The sequence below is a fragment of the Nerophis ophidion genome, linkage group LG17, assembly GCF_033978795.1.
Source record: "Nerophis ophidion isolate RoL-2023_Sa linkage group LG17, RoL_Noph_v1.0, whole genome shotgun sequence".
Classification (NCBI taxonomy): Eukaryota; Metazoa; Chordata; class Actinopteri; order Syngnathiformes; family Syngnathidae; genus Nerophis; species Nerophis ophidion.
This window is the reverse complement of record NC_084627.1, coordinates 12,405,683-12,427,614: the sequence shown is the minus strand read 5'-3', so window position 1 is coordinate 12,427,614 and position 21,932 is coordinate 12,405,683. Positions and strand designations below refer to the sequence as shown.

The window sequence follows — 21,932 nt, the reverse complement described above, 5'->3', positions numbered from 1 at the left end:
AGTCCTGGTGTACGAAGCTCAACAACCTCTCTGGCACCTTCAGAAACTACAACACCAGAAAGTATCAGTCCTGATGCACCAAGGACCAAATCTTACCTTTGGTCAACATCTCCTGAATTACCAACTACAATACCAGAAACAACTAGTTCTTATGTACCAAGCCCTACAACTCCACTTGTAACAACCACTTCTGAACTAACTGATTTGGTGGCCTTAACCAGTCCTGATGTACAAAACCCTAGTACTCTTGTGACACCTTCAACACAACCAGAAACAACCATTGTTGATGTTGAAAGTACCATATCTTCTCAGTGGTCAACACCTCTTGAAATAGCTATGACCGAAAAGACAAGTACCGATGAAGGAATCCCTACACCGCTTGTGACACCTTCAGAAACGACCGAAACAGCCAGTTCTGACTTGCCAACTACCAAATCTTTGGAGGGGCCGGCGCCTTTTGAATTAACAGATGCAACACGAAAAACAACCACTAATGATGTACCAAGCACCAAATCTTCAATTTGGCCAATACCTACTGAATCAACAACTATAACACAAGAAACAACCAGTCCTGATGTACCAAGCCCCAAATCTTCTCAATGGACAAAACCTCCCGAATTAACTACAATTCTAGAAACAACCAGTACTGATGTACGAAGCCCTACAAATCATGTGACACTCTCAAAGACTACTACATTACAAGCAATAGTCAGTCCCGATGTCCCAATCACAATATCTTATCAATGGCCAACATCCTCTGAATTAATAAAAACATCAGAAAAAAACAGTACTGATGTACCAAGCCTCACAACACCACTTGTGATAACCACTTCGGAACAAGCTAATGCGATGGCAGGAATAACCAGTCTTGATGTACTTGGCTCTGCAACTCTTATGCCATCTTCAGAAACTACAACACCAGACAACACTGGTCCTGATGTACCAAGAACTTCAGAAACAACCATTACTGATGTACGAAGCTCTACAACTTTTGTGACACCTTCAGAAACTACAACACCACTAGAGACAACCAGTCCTGATATACCAAGCCCCACAACGCCACTTGTGACAACCACTTCTCAACCAACCACTATGATGGCAGTAATAACCAGTCCTGGTGTACGAAGCTCAACAACCCCTCTGGCACCTTCAGAAACTACAACACCAGAAAGGACAATTTCTGATGCACCGAGCACCAAATCTTCTCATTGGTCAACACCTCCTGAATTAACAACTACAATACAAGAAACAAGCAGTCCTGATGTACCAAGCCCTACATCTCCACTTGTAACAACCACTTCTGAACCAACTGGTATAATTGTCTTATCAACCAGTCATGTACAAAGCCCTACAACTATTGTGACACCTTCAAAAACTACAACACAACCAGAAACAACCAGTCCTGATGTACCAACTTCTCAATGGCCAACATCCCCTGAATTAACTACATCAAAAACAACCAGTCCTGATGTACCAAGCACCAAATCTTCTCAATTGACAACACCTCAATTAACTTCAACTTCAGAAACAACCATTACTGATGTACAAAGATCTACAACTCTTGTGACACCTTCAGAAACTACAACACAACCAGAAACAACCAGTCCTGATGCACCAACTTCTCAATGGCCAACATCCCCTGAATTAACTACATCAAAAACAATCAGTCCTGATGTACCAAGCACCAAATCTTCTCAATTGACAACACCGCAATTAACTTCAACTTTAGAAACAACTATTACTGATGTACGAAGCTCTACAACTCTTGTGACAACTTCAGAAACTACAACACAACCAGAAACAACCAGTTATGATGTACCAAGCCCCACAACGCCAATTGGGACAACCACTTCTCAACCAACTAATACGATGCCAGTAATAACCAGTCGTGAGGTACAAAGCTCAACTCTTTTGGCACCTTCAGAAAGTACAACACCAGAAAGGACCATTTCTGATGCACCAAGCACCATATCTTCTCATTGGTCAACACCTCCTGAATTAACAACTACAATACAAGAAACAAGCAGTCCTGATGTACCAACTTCTCAATGGCCAACATCCCCTGAATTAACTACATCAAAAACAACCAGTCCTGATGTACCAAGCACCAAATCTTCTCAATTGACAACACCTCAATTAACTTCAACTTCAGAAACAACCATTACTGATGTACGAAGCTCTACAACTCTTGTGACAACTTCAGAAACTACAACACAACCAGAAACAACCAGTCCTAATGTACCTACTTCTCAATGGCCAACATCCCCTGAATTAGCTACAACATCAAAAACAACCAGTCCTGATGTACCAAGCACCAGATCTTCTCAATTGACAACACCTCAATTAACTTCAACTTCAGAAACAACCATTACTGATGTACAAAGATCTACAACTCTTGTGACACCTTCAGAAACTACAACACAACCAGAAACAACCAGTTATGATTTACCAAGCCCCACAACGCCAATTGGGACAACCACTTCTCAACCAACTAATACGATGCCAGTAATAACCAGTCGTGAGGTACGAAGCTCAACTCTTTTGGCACCTTCAGAAACTACAACACCAGAAAGGACAATTTCTGATGCACCAAGCACCAAATCTTCTCATTGGTCAACACCTCCTGAATTAACAACTACAATACAAGAAACAAGCAGTCCTGATGTACCAAGCCCTACAACTCCACTTGTAACAACCACTTCTGAACCAACTGATATAATGGTCTTATCAACCAGTCATGTACAAAGCCCTACAACTATTGTGACACCTTCAAAAACTACATCACAACCAGAAACAACCAGTCCTGATGTACCAACTTCTCAATGGCCAACATCCCCTGAATTAACTACAACATCAAAAACAACCAGTCTTGATGTACCAAGCACCAAATCTTCTCAATTGACAACACCGCAATTAACTTCAACTTCAGAAACAACCATCACTGATGTACGAAGATCTACAACTCTTGTGACACCTTCAGAAACTACAACACAACCAGAAACAACCAGTCCTGATAGACCAAGCACCAAATCTTCTAAATGGCAAACACCTCAATTAACTTCAACTTCAGAAACAACCATTACTGATGTACGAAGATCTACAACTCTTGTGACACCTTCAGAAACTACAATACAACCGGAAACAACCAGTTATGATGTACCAAGCCCCACAACGCCAATTGGGACAACCACTTCTCAACCAACTAATACGATGCCAGTAATAACCAGTCGTGAGATACGAAGCTCAGCAACTCCTTTGGCACCTTCAGAAACAACACCACCAGAAAGGACCATTCCTGATGCACCAAGCACCAAATCTTTTCATGGGTCAACACTTCATGAATTAACTACAATACAAGAAACGACCAGTCCTGATGTACCAAGCCCTACAACTCCACTTGTAACAACCACTTTTGAACCAACTGATATGATAGTCTTATCAACCAGTCATTTACAAAGCCCTACAACTCTTGTGACACCTTCAAAAATTACAACACAACCAGAAACAACTAGTCCTGATGTACTAAGCCCCAAATCTTCTCAATGGCCAATATCCCCTAAATTAACTACAACATCAAAAACAACCAGTCCTGATTTACCAAGCCCCACAACACCAGAAACAACCAGTCCTGGTGTACAAATCACTAAATCCTCTCAATGGTCAATACCTCTTATAACAACAACAGAAAGGACCAGTCCTGATGTACCAAGGACCAAATCTTCTCCTTGGTCAACATCTCCTGAATTAACAACTACAATACCAGAAACAACCAGTGCTTATGTACTAGGCCCTACAACTCCACTTGTAACAACCACTTCTGAACCAACTAATATGGTGACCTTAACCACCCCTGATCTACGAAACCCTAGAACTCTTGTGACACCTTCAGAAACTACAACACAATCAGAAACAACCAATGTTGATGTTGCAAGCACCAAATCTTCTCATTGGTCAACACCTCCTGAAATAACTCCGACTGAAACAACCAGTACTGATGAAGGAAGCCCTACACCGCTTGTGACACCTTCAGAAATGACCGAAACAGCCAGTTCTGACATACCAAATACCAAATCTTCTGAGGGGCCGGCGCCTCTTGAATCAACCGCTGCAACACTAAAAACAACCACTAATGATGTACCAAGCACCAAATCTTCAATTTGGCCAACACCTACTGGATCAACAACTATAACACAAGAAACAACCAGTCCTGATGTACCAAGCCCCAAATTTTCGCGGTGGTCAACACCTGATTTAACAACTAAAATACCAGAAACAAACAGTCCTGATATACCAAACACCAAATCTTCTCAATGGACAACACCTGAATTAACTTCAACTTCAGAATCAACCATGACTGATGTACGAAGCTCTACAACTCTTGTGACACCTTCAGAAACTACAACACAACCAGAAACACCCAGTTCTGATGTACCAAGCCCCACAACGCCAATTGTGACAACCACATCTCAACCAACTAATACGATGCCAGTAATAACCAGTCATGAGCTACAAAGCTCAACAACTCCTTTGGCACCTTCAGAGACTACATCACCAGAAAGGACCATTCCTGATGCACCAAGCACCATATCATCCCATTGGTCAACACTTCCTGAATTAACAACTACAATTCAAGAAACAACCAGTCCTGATGTACCAAGCCCTACAACTCTACTTGTAACAACCACTTCTGAACCAACTGATATGATGCTCTTAACAACCAGTCATGTACAAAGCCCTACAACTCTTGTGAAACCTTCAAATACTACCACACAACCAGAAACAACCATTCCTGATTGGCCAAGCACCAAATCTTCTCAATGGCCAACATCCCCTGAATTAACTACAACATCAAAAACAATCAGTACTGATGTAAGTATCCCTACATTTCGTGTGACACCTTCAGAAAGTACAACACCAGAAACCACCAGTACTGATGTACCAAGCACCAAATCGTTTCAATGGCCAACACCTCAATTAACTGGAACTCCAGAAACAACCATTACTGATGTACAAAGCCAAACAACTCTTGTGACACCTTCAGATACTACAAACCCAGAAACAACCAGTCCTGCTTGGCCAAGCACCAAATCTTCTCAATGGCCAGCATCCCTTGAAGTAACTACATCAAAAACAAGTCTTGATGTAGAAAGTCTCACAACACCACTTGTAACAACCACTTCTGTACCAACTAATGTGATGGCAGTAATAACCCGTCCTGATGTAAGAAGCTCTACAACTCTTGTGCCACCTTCAGAAACTACAACACCAGAAAACACCAGTCCTGATGTACCAAGCCCCACAATTCCAGTTTTGACAGCCACTTCTGAACCAATTATCACCTTGAGATTAGTAACCAGTCTTAATGTACCTAGCCTTACAACTCCTGTGACACCCTCAAAAAAAACTACCTTGCCAGAAACAACCAGTTCTGTTGTACCAAGCACAAAATCTTCTAATTGGCCATCGCCTCCTGAATCAACAAGTACAACCAGTTCTGATGTACCAAGCACCAAATCTTCTCAATGGAAAACACTTCAATTAACTTCAACTTCAGAAAAAACCCTGACTCATGTGCGTATCTCTACAACTCTTGTGACACCTTCAGAAACTACAATACAACTAGAAACAACCAGTCCTGATGTACCAAGCACCACATCTTCTCAATGGCCAACATCCCCTCAACCTGAATTAACTACACCAAAAACAACCAGTCCTGATGTACCAAGCACCTCATCTTCTCAATGGCCAACATCCCCTGAACCCGAATTAACTACACCAAAAACAACCAGTCCTGATGTACCAAACCCCACAACACCACTTATGACATCCACTTCTCAACCAACTAATATGATGTCAGTGATTACCAGTCCTGGTGTACAAAGCTCAACGATTCCTCTGGCACCTTCAGAAACTACAACACAACCAGAAACAATCAATGTTGATGTTGCAAGCACCAAATCTTCTCATTGGTCAACACCTCCTGAAATAATTACGACTGAAACGACCAGTACTGATGAGGGAATCCCTACACCACATGTGACACCCCCAGAAACGACCGAAACAGCCAGTTCTGACATACCAACTACCAAATCTTCTGAGGGACCGGCGCCTCTTGAATCAACAGCTGCAACACTAAAAACAACAGTAAATGATGTACCAAGCACCAAATATTCAATTTGGCCAACACCTACTGGATCAACAACTATAACACAAGAAACAACCAGTCCTGATGTACCAAGCACCAAATCTTTTCAATGGACAAAACCCCCCGAATTAACTCCAATTCTAGAAACAACCAGTACTGATGAACGAAGCCCTATAAATCATGTGACACTCTCAAAGACTACTACCGTACCAGCAATAGTCAATCCTGACGTTCCAATCACTATATCGTATCAATGGCCAACATCCCCTGAATTGATAAAACTACCAGAAACTACCAGTACTGATGTATTACGCACCAAATCGTTTCAATGGCCATCACTTCCTCAAATAATTCGAACTCCAGAAACAACCATTACTGATGTACAAAGCCCTACAACTATTGTGACACCTTCAAAAACTACAACACAACAAGATACAACCAATCCTGATGGGCCAAGCACCATTTTTTCTCAATGGCCAACATCCCCTGAATTAACTACCACATCAAAAACAACCAGTCCTGATATACCAAGCCTCACAACACCACTTGTGACAACCACTTCTGAACAAACTAATGCGATGGCAGTGATAACGAATATTGATGTACAAAGCTCTGCAACTCTTGTGCCACCTTCAGAAACTACAACACCAGAAAACACCAGTCCTGATGTACCAAGCACCAAATCTTCTCAATGGACAACACCGCAATTAACTTCAACTTTAGAAACGACTATTACTGATGTACGAAGCTCTACACCTCTTATGACAACTTCAGAAACTACAACACAACCAGAAACAACCAGGCTTGATGTACCAAGCACCAAATCTTCTCAATGGACACAAGCTCCTGAATTAACTACAACTCTAGAAACAAACAGTTTTGATGTACCAAGCCCCACAACGCTGATTTTGACAACCACTTCTCAACTAACTAATACGATGCCAGTAATAACCAGTCGTGAGGTACGAAGCTCAACAACTACTTTGGCACCTTCAGAAACTACAACACCAGAAAGGATCATTCCTGATGCACCAAGCACCAAATCTTCTCATTGGTCAACACCTCCTGAATTAACTACAATACAAGAAACGAGTCCTGATGTACCAAGCCCTACAACTCCACTTGTAACAACCACTTCTGAACCAACTGATATGATGGTCTTAACAACCAGTCATGTACAAAGCCCTACAACTCTTATGGCACCTTCAAAAACTACAGCACAACCAGAAATAACCAGTCCTGATGGGCCAAGCACCAAATCTTCTCAATGGACGACACTTCAATTAACTTCAACTTCCGAAAAAACCCTGACTGATGTGCGTATCGCTACAACTGCAACACCAAAAACCAGTCTGGATAAACAAAGCACAGACTCTTCAAATTGGACAGCACCATTTAAATTAACAACTATAGAAACAACCAGCTCTCATGTACTAAACCCTACAACTCCACATATTGGAATCCCTACTACACCAACTATCACCTTGCAGGGAATAACCAGTCCTAACTTCCAAAACCCTACCACTCTTGTGACCCCCTCAAAAAAAACTACTACCTTACCAGAAACTACCAGTCCTGATGTACCAAGCGCCAAATCTTCTAATCGGCCAACCGCTTATACACCAGAAACAACCAGTACTGATGTGCGAAGCCCTACAACACTTGTGATACCTTCAGAATCTACAATATCAGAAAAAAACAGTCCTGATATACCGACCACCAAATCTTCTGATGGGCCAGCAGCATCTCAATCAACAACTACAACACCAGAAACAACCATTACTGATGTATCAAGCACCGAATTGTCTGATTGGCTGACACCTCCTAAAATAACTACAACGCCAGATACAACCAGCACTAAAGTACGAAGCCTTACAACTCTTGTGACACCCTCAGAAACACCTATTGTGCCAGCAACAATTATTCTTGACATACCAAGCACCGAAGCCTCTTATTGGCAAACACCTACTGAAGCAACAATTTCAACACCAGAAACAACCAGCCCAGATGTACCAAGCACCACAACTTCATTTGTGACAAGCCTCTCTGAACCAATTATAACCTTGCCCGAAACAACCAGTTCTTATGTACGGCGCTTTACAACTCTTGTCACAACCTCTGTTAAATTAACAACTGCAACACTTGGCACAGCTATACGCAGAAGACCTAACTTTGGCAGCAGGCCCGGACACAACTGGCCGGTTGAAGGGGGTAGGCCTGTACACAGCAGCAGGCCGGACAGCGATGGTAGCCCTGAACACAGTTGGCCCGTCGACGGGGGCAGGCCTGTACACTTCAACAGGCCAGACAGTGGTGGCAGGCCCGGACACAGCTGGCCTGTAGACGGGGGAAGGCCTGTACACGTTAGCAGGCCGGCCAGCGGCGGCAGGCCCGGACACAGCTGGCCTGTCGATGGGGGCAGGCCCGGTGATAGCAGTCTTGATGAACCAAGCAACAAGACTCCCCTCGAGACATCCCCTTTAGAACTAAGTACCGCCCCACTACCGACTGTCGTACCAAGTTCCCGAGATCTACTCAGCATTACAACTCCTCTTGTGAAAACCGCTTCTGAACATACTATTACCTTGGCAGAAATAACCAGTTCTGATGTACAAAGCCTTGCAACTTATGTCACTAACCCTTCTGAATCAAAAGCCACCACACCTGGCACAACCGTGGACGGAAAACTTAACATTGGCAGCAGGCCCGGACACAGCTGGCCTTTCGACGGGGGCAGGCCTGTACACAGCAACAGGCCAGATGTTGGCGGCCGGCCCGGACACAGCTGGCCCGTTGACGGTGGCAGGCCCGGACACAGCTGGCCCGTTGACGGTGGCAGGCCCGGACACAGCTGGCCGGTTGACGTTGGAAGGCCCGTACACAGCAGCAGGCCGGACAGCAAAGGTAGCCCCGAACACAGGTGGCCTGTTGACGGGGGCAGACCCGTACACAGCAGCAGTCCGGACAGTGGCGGCAGGCCCGGACACAGCTGGCCCGTCGACGGTGGAAGGCCTGTTCATGGCAGCAGGCCAGACAGCGGCGAAAGGCCAATACACAGCTGGCCTGTCGATGGTGGAAGGCCTGCCCACAGCAGCAGGCCGGACAGCGATGGTAGCCCGGAACACAGTTGGCCTGTCGACGGGGGTAGGCCTGTACACAGCAGCAGGCCGGACAGCGGCGGCAGGCCTGTACACAGCTGGCCTGTTGACGGGGGCAGGCCTGTACACAGCAGCAGGCCCGGACACAGCTGGCCTGTTGACGGGGGCAGGCCCGGTGATAGCAATCTTGATGAACCAAGCAACAAAACTCCCCTCGAGACATCCCCCTTAGAACCAAGTACCACCCCACTACCAACTAGTGTCGTACCAAGCTCCCCAACCATTCTTTTGACACCTTCTAAATCAACATTTTCTCCAAGAACCAGTCCTTCTCTACCAAGCATTACAACTTCTCTTGTGACTACCCCTTCTGAACATACTATTACCTTGGCAGAAACGACCAGTTCTGATGTACAAAGCCTTGCAACTCATATCACTAACCCTTCTGAATCAAAAGCCACCACACCTGGCACAGCCGTACACAAAAGGCCTAACATTGGCGGCAGGCCGGGACACAGCTGGCCCGTCGACGGGGGCAGGCCCTTACACAGCAGCAGGCCGGACAGTGGCGGAAGACCCGTACACAGTTGGCCTGTCGACGGTGGAAGGCCTGTTCATAGCAGCAGGCCAGACAGCGGCGTAAGGCCCGGACACAGCTGGCCTGTCGATGGTGGAAGGCCTGTACATAGCAGCAGGCCGGACAGTGATGGTAGCCCGGAACACAGTTGGCCTGTCGACGGGGGCAGGCCTGTACACAGCAGCAGGCCGGACAGCAGCGGCAGGCCCGGACACCGCTGGCCTGTTGACGGGGGCAGGCCTGTACACAGCTGGCCTGTTGACGGGGGCAGGCCTGTACACAGCAGCAGGCCCGGACACAGCTGGCCTGTCGACGGGGGCAGGCCCGGTGATAGCAGTCTTGATGAACCAAGCAACAAAACTCCCCTCGAGACATCCCCCTTAGAACCAAGTACCACCCCACTACCAACTAGTGTCGTACCAAGCTCCCCAACTATATTTTTGACACCTTCTAAATCAACATTTTCACTAAGAACCAGTCCTGATCTACCAAGCATTACAACTCCTTTTGTGACTACCCCTTCTGAACATACTATTACCTTGGCAGAAACAACCAGTTCTGATGTACAAAGCCTTGCAACTCATGTCACTAACCCTTCTGAATCAAAAGCCACCACACCTGGCACAGCCGTACACAGAAGGCCTAACATTGGCGGCAGGCCGGGACACAGCTGGCCCGTCGACGGGGGGAGGCCCTTACACAGCAGCAGGCCGGACAGTGGCGGAAGACCCGTACACAGTTGGCCTGTCGACGGTGGAAGGCCTGTTCATAGCAGCAGGCCGGACAGCGGCGGAAGGCCCGGACACAGCTGGCCCATTGACGGTGGAAGGCCTGTACACAGCAGCAGGCCGGACAGCAGCGGCAGGCCCGGACACCGCTGGCCTGTTGACGGGGAAAGGCCCGGGGATAGCAATCTTGAGGAACCAAGCAACAAGACTCCCCTCGAGACACCCCCTTTAGAACTACGTATTTCCCCACTACTGACTGTCGTACCAAGTTCCCCAACTATTCTTTTGACACCTTCTAAATCAACATTTTCACTAAGAACCAGTCCTGATTTACAAAGCATTACAACTCTTCTTGTGACTACCCCTTCTGAACATACTATTACCTTGGCAGAAACAACCAGTTCTGATGTACAAAGCCTTGCAACTTATGTCACTAACCCTTCTGAATCAAAAGCCACCACACCTGGCACAACCGTGGACGGAAAACTTAACATTGGCAGCAGGCCCGGACACAGCTGGCCTTTCGACGGGGGCAGGCCTGTATCCAGCAACAGGCCAGATATTGGCGGCCGGCCCGGACACAGCTGGCCCGTTGACGGTGGAAGGCCCGTACACAGCAGAAGGCCGGACAGCAAAGGTAGCCCCGAACACAGGTGGCCTGTTGACGGGGGCAGACCCGTACACAGCAGCAGTCCGGACAGTGGCGGCAGGCCCGGACACAGCTGGCCCGTTGATGGTGGAAGGCCCGTTCATAGCAGCAGGCCAGACAGCGGCGAAAGGCCAGTACACAGCTGGCCTGTCGATGGTGGAAGGCCTGCCCACAGCAGCAGGCCGGACAGCGATGGTAGCCCGGAACACAGTTGGCCTGTCAATGGGGGTAGGCCTGTACACAGCAGCAGGCCGGATAGCGGCGGCAGGCCCGGACACAGCTGGCCTGTTGACGGGGGCAGGCCCGGTGATAGCAGTCTTGATGAACCAAGCAACAAAACTCCCCTCGAGACATCCCCCTTAGAACCAAGTACCACCCCACTACCAACTAGTGTCGTACCAAGCTCCCCAACCATTCTTTTGACACCTTCTAAATCAACATTTTCTCCAAGAACCAGTCCTTATCTACCAAGCATTACAACTTCTCTTGTGACTACCCCTTCTGAACATACTATTACCTTGGCAGAAACAACCAGTTCTGATGTACAAAGTCTTGCAACTCATATCACTAACCCTCATGAATCAAAAGCCAACACACCTGGCACAGCCGTACACAGAAGGCCTAACATTGGCGGCAGGCCGGGACACAGCTGGCCCGTCGACGGGGGCAGGCCCTTACACAGCAGCAGGCCGGACAGTGGCGCAAGACCTGTACACAGTTGGCCTGTCGACGGTGGAAGGCCTGTTCATAGCAGCAGGCCAGACAGCGACGGTAGCCCGGAACACATTTGGCCAGTCGACGGGGGAAGGCCTGTACACAGCGGCAGGCCCGGACACCGCTGGCCTGTTGACGGGGGCAGGCCCGGTGATAGCAGTCTTGATGAACCAAGCAACAAAACTCCCCTCGAGACATCCCCCTTAGAACCAAGTACCACCCCACTACCAACTAGTGTCGTACCAAGCTCCCCAACCATTCTTTTGACACCTTCTAAATCAACATTTTCTCCAAGAACCAGTCCTTATCTACCAAGCATTACAACTTCTCTTGTGACTACCCCTTCTGAACATACTATTACCTTGGCAGAAACGACCAGTTCTGATGTACAAAGCCTTGCAACTCATATCACTAACCCTTCTGAATCAAAAGCCACCACACCTGGCACAGCCGTACACAAAAGGCCTAACATTGGCGGCAGGCCGGGACACAGCTGGCCCGTCGACGGGGGCAGGCCCTTACACAGCAGCAGGCCGGACAGTGGCGGAAGACCCGTACACAGTTGGCCTGTCGACGGTGGAAGGCCTGTTCATAGCAGCAGGCCAGACAGCGGCGGAAGGCCCGGACACAGCTGGCCTGTCGATGGTGGAAGGCCTGTACATAGCAGCAGGCCGGACAGCGATGGTAGCCCGGAACACAGTTGGCCTGTCGACGGGGGCAGGCCTGTACACAGCAGCAGGCCGGACAGCAGCGGCAGGCCCGGACACCGCTGGCCTGTTGACGGGGGCAGGCCTGTACACAGCTGGCCTGTTGACGGGGGCAGGCCTGTACACAGCAGCAGGCCCGGACACAGCTGGCCTGTCGACGGGGGCAGGCCCGGTGATAGCAGTCTTGATGAACCAAGCAACAAAACTCCCCTCGAGACATCCCCCTTAGAACCAAGTACCACCCCACTACCAACTAGTGTCGTACCAAGCTCCCCAACTATATTTTTGACACCTTCTAAATCAACATTTTCACTAAGAACCAGTCCTGATCTACCAAGCATTACAACTCCTTTTGTGACTACCCCTTCTGAACATACTATTACCTTGGCAGAAACAACCAGTTCTGATGTACAAAGCCTTGCAACTCATGTCACTAACCCTTCTGAATCAAAAGCCACCACACCTGGCACAGCCGTACACAGAAGGCCTAACATTGGCGGCAGGCCGGGACACAGCTGGCCCGTCGACGGGGGGAGGCCCTTACACAGCAGCAGGCCGGACAGTGGCGGAAGACCCGTACACAGTTGGCCTGTCGACGGTGGAAGGCCTGTTCATAGCAGCAGGCCAGACAGCGGCGGAAGGCCCGGACACAGCTGGCCTGTCGAGGGGGGCAGGCCTGTACATAGCAGCAGGCCGGACAGCGGCGGCAGGCCCGGACACAGCTGGCCCATTGACGGTGGAAGGCCTGTTCATAGCAGCAGGCCAGACAGCGGCGGAAGGCCCGGACACAGCTGGCCCGTTGACGGTGGAAGGCCTGTTCATAGCAGCAGGCCAGACAGCGGCGGAAGGCCCGGACACAGTTGGCCTGTCGACGGGGGCAGGCCTGTACACAGCAGCAGGCCGGACAGCGACGGTAGCCCGGAACACAGTTGGCCTGTCGACGGGGGCAGGCCTGTACACAGCAGCAGGCCGGACAGCAGCGGCAGGCCCGGACACCGCTGGCCTGTTGACGGGGACAGGCCCGGTGATAGCAGTCTTGATGAACCAAGCAACAAAACTCCCCTCGAGACATCCCCCTTAGAACCAAGTACCACCCCACTACCAACTAGTGTCATACCAAGCTCCCCAACCATTCTTGTGACTACCCCTTCTGAACATACTATTACCTTGGCAGAAACGACCAGTTCTGATGTACAAAGCCTTGCAACTCATATCACTAACCCTTCTGAATCAAAAGCCACCACACCTGGCACAGCCATACACAGAAGGCCTAACATTGGCGGCAGGCCGGGACACAGCTGGCCCGTCGACGGGGGCAGGCCCTTACACAGCAGCAGGCCAGACAGCGGCGGAAGGCCCGGACACAGCTGGCCTGTCGATGGTGGAAGGCCTGTACACAGCAGCAGGCCGGACAGCGATGGTAGCCCGGAACACAGTTGGCCTGTCGACGGGGGCAGGCCTGTACACGGCAGCAGGCCCGGACACAGCTGGCCTGTTGACGGGGGCAGGCCCGGTGATAGCTGTCTTGATGAACCAAGCAACAAAACTCCCCTCGAGACATCCCCCTTAGAACCAAGTACCACCCCACTACCAACTAGTGTCGTACCAAGCCCCCCAACTATATTTTTGACACCTTCTAAATCAACATTTTCACTAAGAACCAGTCCTGATCTACCAAGCATTACAACTCCTTTTGTGACTACCCCTTCTGAACATACTATTACCTTGGCAGAAACAACCAGTTCTGATGTACAAAGCCTTGCAACTCATTTCACTAACCCTTCTGAATCAAAAGCCACCACACCTGGCACAACCGTAGACGGAAAAATTAACATTGGCAGCAGGCCTGGACACAGCTGGCCTGTCCACAACAGGCCAAACATTGGCGGCAGGCCCGGACACAGCTGGCCTGTCGATGGTGGAAGGCCTGTACACAGCAGCAGGCCCGGACACCGCTGGCCTGTTGACGGGGGAAGGCCCGGGGATAGCAATCTTGAGGAACCAAGCAACAAAACTCCCCTCGAGACATCCCCCTTAGAACCAAGTACCACCCCACTACCAACTAGTGTCGTACCAAGCTCCCCAACTATTCTTTTGACACCTTCTAAATTTTCACTAAGAACCAATGCTTATCTACCAAGCATTACAACTCCTCTTGTGACTACCCCTTCTGAACATACTATTACCTTGGCAGAAACAACCACTTCTGATGTACAAAGCCTTTCAACTCATGTCACTAACCCTTATGAATCAAAAGCCACCACACCTGGCACAGCCGTACACAAAAGGCCTAACATTGGCGGCAGGCCGGGACACAGCTGGCCCGTCGACGGGGGAAGGCCCGTACACAGCAGCAGGCCGGACAGCGGCGGAAGGCCCGTACACAGCTGGCCTGTCGACAGTGGAAGGCCCGTACACAGCAGCAAGCCGGACAGCGATGGTAGCCCGGAACACAGTTGGCCTGTCGACGGGGGCAGGCCTGTACACATCAGCAGGCCGGACAGCGGCAGTAGGCTCGGACACAACTGGTCTGTCGACCGGGGCAGGCCCGGGCATAGCAGTCTTGATGAACCAAGCAACAAGACTCCCCTCGAGAAATCTCCTTTAGAACCAAGTACCACCCCACTACCAACTAGTGTCGTACCAAGATCCCCAACTATTCTTTTGACACCTTCTAAGTCACAATTTTTACTAAGAACCAGTGCTTATCTACCAAGCATTACAACTCCTCTTGTGACTACCCCTTCTGAACATACTATTACCTTGGCAGAAACAACCAGTTCTGATGTACAAAGCCTTGCAACTCATGTCACTAACCCTTATGAATCAAATGCCACCACACTAGGCACAGCCGTACATAGAAGGCCTAACATTGGTGGCAGGCCAGGACACAGCTGGCCCGTCGACGGGGGCAGGCCCGTACACAGCAGCAGGCCAGACAGCGATGGAAGCCAGGAACACAGCTGGCCTGTCGATGGGGGCAGGCCTGAACACATCAGCAGGCCGGACAGCGGCGTTAGGCCCGTACACAGCTGGCCCGTTGACGGTGGAAGGCCTGTCCATAGCAGCAGGCCAGACAGCGGCAGAAGGCCCGGACACAGCTGGCCTGTCGAGGGGGGCAGGCCTGTACACAGCAGCAGGCCGGACAGCGATGGTAGCCCGGGACACAGTTGGCCTGTCGACGGGGGCAGGCCCGTACATAGCAGCAGGCCAGACAGCGGCGGAAGGCCCGGACACAGCTGGCCTGTCGAGGGGGGCAGGCCTGTACACAGCAGCAGGCCGGACAGCGCCGGAAGACCCTTACACAGCTGGCCTGTCAAGGGGGACAGGCCTGTTCACGGCAGCAAGCCGGACAGTGGCGGTAGGCTCGGACACAACTGGCCTGTCGACGGGGGCAGACCCGTACACAGCAGCAGTCTTAATGAAGCAAGCAACAAGACTCCCCTTGAGAAATCTCCTTTAGAACCAAGTACCACTCCACTACCGAAAAGTGTCGTACCAAGCTCCCCAACCATTCTTTTGACACCTTCTGAATCAACATTTTCCCTGAGAACCAGTCCTGATCTACCAAGCATCACAACTCCTCTTGTGACAACCCCTTCTGAACATACTATTACCTTGGCAGAAACAACCAGTTCTGATGTACAAAGCCTTGCAACTCATGTCACTAACCCTTCTGAATCAAAAGCCACCACACCTGGCACAGCCGTACACAAAAGGCCTAACATTGGCGGCAGGCCGGGACACAGCTGGCCCGTCGACGGGGGAAGGCCCGTACACAGCAGCAGGCCGGACAGCGGCGGAAGGCCCGTACACAGCTGGCCTGTCGACAGTGGAAGGCCCGTACACAGCAGCAGGCAGGACAGCGATAGAAGCCAGGAACACAGCTGGCCTGTCGACGGGGGCAGGCCCGTACACATCAGCAGGCCGGACAGCGGCGGTAGGCTCGGACACAACTGGTCTGTCGACCGGGGCAGGCCCGGGCATAGCAGTCTTGATGAACCAAGCAACAAGACTCCCCTCGAGAAATCTCCTTTGGAACCAAGTACCACCCCACTACCAACTAGTGTCGTACCAAGATCCCCAACTATTCTTTTGACACCTTCTAAATCAAAATTTTTACTAAGAACCAGTGCTTATCTACCAAGCATTACAACTCCTCTTGTGACTACCCCTTCTGAACATACTATTACCTTGGCAGAAACAACCAGTTCTGATGTACAAAGCCTTGCAACTCATGTCACTAATCCTTCTGAATCAAAAGCCACCATACTAGGCACAGCCGTACATAGAAGGCCTAACATTGGTGGCAGGCCAGGACACAGCTGGCCCGTCGACGGGGGCAGGCCCATACATAGCAGCAGGCCAGACAGCGGCGGAAGGCCCGGACACAGCTGGCCCGTCGACGGGGGCAGGCCCATACATAGCAGCAGGCCAGACAGCGGCGGAAGACCCTTACACAGCTGGCCTGTCAAGGGGGACAGGCCTGTTCACGGCAGCAAGCCGGACAGTGGCGGTAGGCTCGGACACAACTGGCCTGTCGACGGGGGCAGACCCGTACACAGCAGCAGTCTTAATGAAGCAAGCAACAAGGCTCCCCTTGAGAAATCTCCTTTAGAACCAAGTACCACTCCACTACCGAAAAGTGTCGTACCAAGCTCCCCAACCATTCTTTTGACACCTTCTGAATCAACATTTTCACTGAGAACCAGTCCTGATCTACCAAGCATCACAACTCCTCTTGTGACAACCCCTTCTGAACATACTATTACCTTGGCAAAAACAACCAGTTCTGATGTACGAAGCCTTGCGACTCATGTCACTAACCCTTCTGAATCAAAAGCCACCACACCTGGCAGAGCCGTACACAGAAGGCCTAACATTGGCGGCTGGCCCGTTGATGGGGGCAGGCCTGTACTTAGCAGCAGGCCAGACAGCGGTAGCAGGCCCGGACACAGCTGGCCTGTCGATGGCGGCAGGCCCGGACACAGCTGGCCCGTTGACGGTGGAAGGCCTGTACACAGCAGCAGGCCGGACAGCGATGGTAACCCGGAACACAGTTGGCCTGTCGACGGGGACAGCGGCGGCAGGCCTGGACACAGCTGGCCTGTCGACGGGGGCAGGCCTGCACACGGCTGGCCTGTCGACGGGGGCAGGCCTGTAAAAAGCAGCAGGCCGGACAGCGGCGGCAGGCTCGGACACAACTGGCCTGTAGACGGGGGCAGGCCCGGTGATAGCAGTCTTAATGAACCAAGCCACAAGAATCCCCTCGAGACATCCCCTTTAGAACCAAGTACCACCCCACTACTGACTGTCGTACCAAACTCCCCAACTATTATTTTGACACCTTCTGAATCAACATTTTCACTAAGACCCAGTCCTGATCTATCAAGAATTGCAACTCTTCTTGTGACTACCCCTTCTCAACATACTATTACCTTGGCAGAAACAACCAGTTCTGATGTACAAATCCTTGCAACTCATGTCACTAACCCTTCTGAATCAAAAGCCACCACACCTGGCACAGCCGTACACAGAAGGCCTAACATTGGAGGCAGGCCCGGACACAGCTGGCCCATCGAAGGGGGAAGACCAGTACACAGCAGCAGGCCGGACAGCGGCGGAAGGCCCGGACACAGCTGGCCTGTCGACAGTGGAAGACCCGTATACAGCAGTAGGCCGGACAGCGATGGTAGCCCGGAACACAGCTGGCCTGTCGATGGGGGCAGGCCTGAACACAGCAGCAGGCCACACAGCGGCGGCAGGCCTGGACACAGCGCGCGTGTCGACGGGGGAAGACCTGTACACAGCAGCAGGCCGGACAGCGGCGGCAGGCCCGGACACAGCTGGCCTGTCGACGGGGGCAGGCCCGGGCATAGCATTCTTGATGAACCAAGCAACAACACTCCCCTGAAGACATCCCCTTTAGAACCAAGTACCACCCCACTATCGACTAGTGTCGTACTAAGCTCCCCAACTATTCTTTTGACACCTTCTAAATCAACATTTAGTCCTGATCTATCAAGCATTACAACGCCTTTTGTGACTACCCCTTCTGAACATACTACTACCATGGTAAAAACAACCAGTTCTGATGTACGAAGCCTTGAAACCCATGTCACTAACCCTTCTGAATCAAAAGCCACCACACCTGGCATAGCCATACACAGAAGGCCTAACATTGGCGGCAGGCCTGGACACAGCTGGCCCGTCGACGGGGGAAGGCCCGTACAGAGCAGCAGGCCGGACAGCGGCGGCAGGCCTGGACACAGCTGGCCTGTCGATGAGGGAAGGCCCGAGCATAGCAGCAGGCTGGACAGTGGCGGCAAGCTCGGACACAGCTGGCCAGTCGATGGGGGCAGGCCTGTACATGGCATTACCGGTGGTGACAACAAGCCGGACATGTTTGGGGATAGCAGTCCTGTTGAACTAAATATGACTCTTCCTGAAATATCTTCTTCTGAACAAAGTACTGCCCCACTAATGACTACTTTTGTCACAACCCCTTCTGAATTAACAACCACCATGCCTGGTACATCTTTACACAGAAGGCCTAACGTTGGCGGAAGGCCTGTACACAGGTGGCCCATCGCTGGAGGTGGAAGGCCTGGACACAGCTGGCCCATCGCCGGGGGTGGAAGGCCTGGAGACAGCCGGCCCATCGATGGGGGTGGAAGGCCTGGGCACAGCTGGCCTTTCTACGGGGGTGGAAGGCCTGGACACAGCTGGCCTATTGATGGGGGGGGCGTAAGGCCCGGGCAAAACCGGCCCATCGACGGTGGCGGAAGGCCCGGACACAGCCGGCCCATCGACTGGGGCAGAAGGCCCGGACACAGCCGGCCCATCAGCGGTGGCAGGCCCGGACATAGCTGGCCCGTCAACGGGGGCAGGCCCGGAATTAGCATGACTCCCCTCGAGACATCCCCCTTTGAACCAAGTACCAGCCCATTGACTATTATTGAACCAAGCACCACAACTCTTTTGACAACTTCTCAGTCAACAACGCCAGTAATAATCAGTCCTGAGCTACCAAGCATTACAACTTCGCTTGTGACAACCCCTTCTGAACCGTTTATTACATTGCCTGAAACAAACAACTCTGATATACAAAGCTTTATAACTCTTGTCACAACCCCTTTTGAGTCATTAGATACCACAACTGGCACAGCCATACAGAGCTGGCCTGTTGGCGGCAAGCCAGGACACACCTGGCCTGTTGACGGGGGCAGGCCTGTACATAGCAGTCACGGCGGTAGCAGCACGCCTGACCATGCCGAAAGGCCTGCAAGCAGTTGGCCCTTCATCGCGGGCAGGCTTGACAGTGACGACAGGCCCGAACACAATTGGTCAGTCGATGATGGCAGTCCCAAACACAGCAGGCTTGACGTTGGAAATAGGCCTGAAAGTGGCGACAGGTCCGACGTAGAAAGCAGGCCTGGACACAAGGTGCCATTAACAACCCGTTCCAATGTACTGAGCAAAAAAACTTCTCATTCGAAAATACATCCTGAATTAACAACTACAGCGTCTGAAACAGCCAGTCGTTATGTATCAAGCACCACAACTTCACTTGTGAACACGCCTTTTGAACCAACTTTGACCTTGCCAGAAAAAACTAGTCCTTTTCTACAAAGTCCTACAAATCTTGTAACACTGTCGGAAATAACTACAACACCAAAATCAACCAGTCCTGATGTATACAGCACTACACCTGGGACAGACAGTTTTGATCTTCCAATCATTACAACTCCTCTGGTAACGTCTTCAGAACAAATGATTACTACTGCTAACTGTGGTGGCAAATCTGGACAAAGCAGGCCTGGACACAGCAGGCTTGACAGTGACGGCAGGCCCGGAAACAGGAGGCCTGGACAGAGCAGGCCCGACACTGGCGGCAGGCCCGGTCAAAGGAGGCCTGACTGCTGTAGGCCCGGTCAAAGGAGGCCCGACGGTGGCGGCAGCAGGCCCGGTCAAAGGAGGCCCGACGGCGGCAGCAGGCCCGGTCAAAGGAGGCCCGATAGCAGCGGCAGACCCGGCCAAAGGAGGCCTGACGTCAGCGGCGGAAGGCCTGGCCAAAAGAAACCCGGCAGCGGCGGCAGTCCCGGCCAACGGAGGCCCGACGACGACGGCGGCGGCAGGCCCGGCCAGCGGAGGCCCGACGACTGCGGCGGCAGGCCCGGCCAGCGGAGGCCCGACGACTGTGGTGGCAAGCCCGGCCAGCGGAGGCCCGACGGCGACGGCGGCAAGCCCGGCCAGCGGAGGCCCGACGGCGGCGGCGGCAAGCCCGGCCAGCGGAGGCCCGAGGGCGGCGGCGGTGGCAAGCCCGGCCAGCGGAGGCCCGAGGGCGGCGGCGGTGGCAAGCCCGGCCAGCGGAGGCCCGAGGGCGGCGGCGGTGGCAAGCCCGGCCAGCGGAGGCCCGAGGGCGGCGGCGGTGGCAAGCCCGGCCAGCGGAGGCCCGAGGGCGGCGGCGGTGGCGGCAAGCCCGGCCAGCGGAGGCCCGAGGACGGCGGCGGCAGGCCCGGCCAGCGGAGGCCCGACGACGGCGGAAGGCCTGGACACCACAAACCCGGCAGCAGGCCCATCAATGGTGGTAGGCCCACATACAGCTACAACAATATCAAGCCTGGCCACGGTCAAAGCGGAAGGCCTGGACACAATAGGCCAGATCAAGGTGGCAAGCCATGTGACACCGACAATCCTGAACATGGTCAAAATTCAGAGAATGACCATGGCCACAACAAGAACTATAGCAAGCCGGGACACAGCATCCCGGATCATGGCGGCAAGCCGGAACACAGCATGCCGGGACACAACAGGCCGGACCATGGCGGCGGGCCGGGACACAGCAAGCCGGACCATGGCGGCGGGCCGGGACACAGCAAGCCGGACCATGGCGGTGGGCCGGGACACAACAAGCCGGACCATGGCGGCGGGCCGGGACACAGCAAGCCGGACCATGGCGGCGGGCCGGGACACAGCAAGCCGGACCATGGTGGCGGGCCGCGACACAGCAGGCCGGACGACGACGGTGGGCCCAAACAAATGCCTGACGCTCAATGAGGCCGGGCCAGTTGGAAACTTTTTCTTTGAATTGTGTGTTTCACTGTTTTTTTTAGAATAAATTTAATGTGAAATTGCACATTTTTGTTGACTCATCTTTAGACTTTTTTCGTATCTGAATTTAAAACCCTTCCCGAGCTCTACATAACATGTAATGTGGTTCTTTAGTCAAAATTTTGCAAAGGTTGTTTTACAGACCTAATAATCTCTTTGGGACGTGCCGCTTTGTAGGCGGTTTTATTCACTTAGCTTCT

The 21,932-nt window shown here is 51.7% G+C and overlaps 2 protein-coding genes across 2 annotated transcripts in view; both read left to right on the top strand.

Annotated features, from left to right (window-relative positions):
• The window catches only part of LOC133536652 (mucin-2-like), a 23,613-nt gene extending 16,613 nt beyond the window's left edge, over nt 1–7,000 (top strand). The window contains exons 5-6 of the mRNA XM_061877273.1: nt 1–5,718; nt 6,920–7,000. The exon at nt 1–5,718 is cut by the window's left edge and continues 1,893 nt beyond it. Coding sequence (XP_061733257.1) covers nt 1–5,718; nt 6,920–7,000 — 5,799 coding nt within the window. The remainder of the gene's footprint in view (nt 5,719–6,919) is intronic.
• Nucleotides 7,001–7,083: 83 nt separating this feature from the next.
• LOC133536651 (mucin-17-like) lies at nt 7,084–21,678 on the top strand. Its single transcript, XM_061877272.1, has 2 exons — nt 7,084–8,951; nt 8,985–21,678. Exons 1-2 carry the CDS (start codon nt 7,084–7,086, stop codon nt 21,676–21,678), a joined length of 14,562 nt encoding a protein of 4,853 aa, XP_061733256.1.
• The last annotated feature ends 254 nt before the right edge of the window (nt 21,679–21,932 follow it).

Coding starts and splice junctions, on each gene's coding strand:
- LOC133536651 (XM_061877272.1), top strand. CDS start 7,084: ATGCCAGTAATAACCAGTCGTGAGGTACGAAGCTCAACAACTACTTTG. Junction 8,952..8,984: donor TGGCCCGTTGACGGTGGCAG/GCCCGGACACAG, acceptor TGACGGTGGCAG/GCCCGGACACAGCTGGCCGG.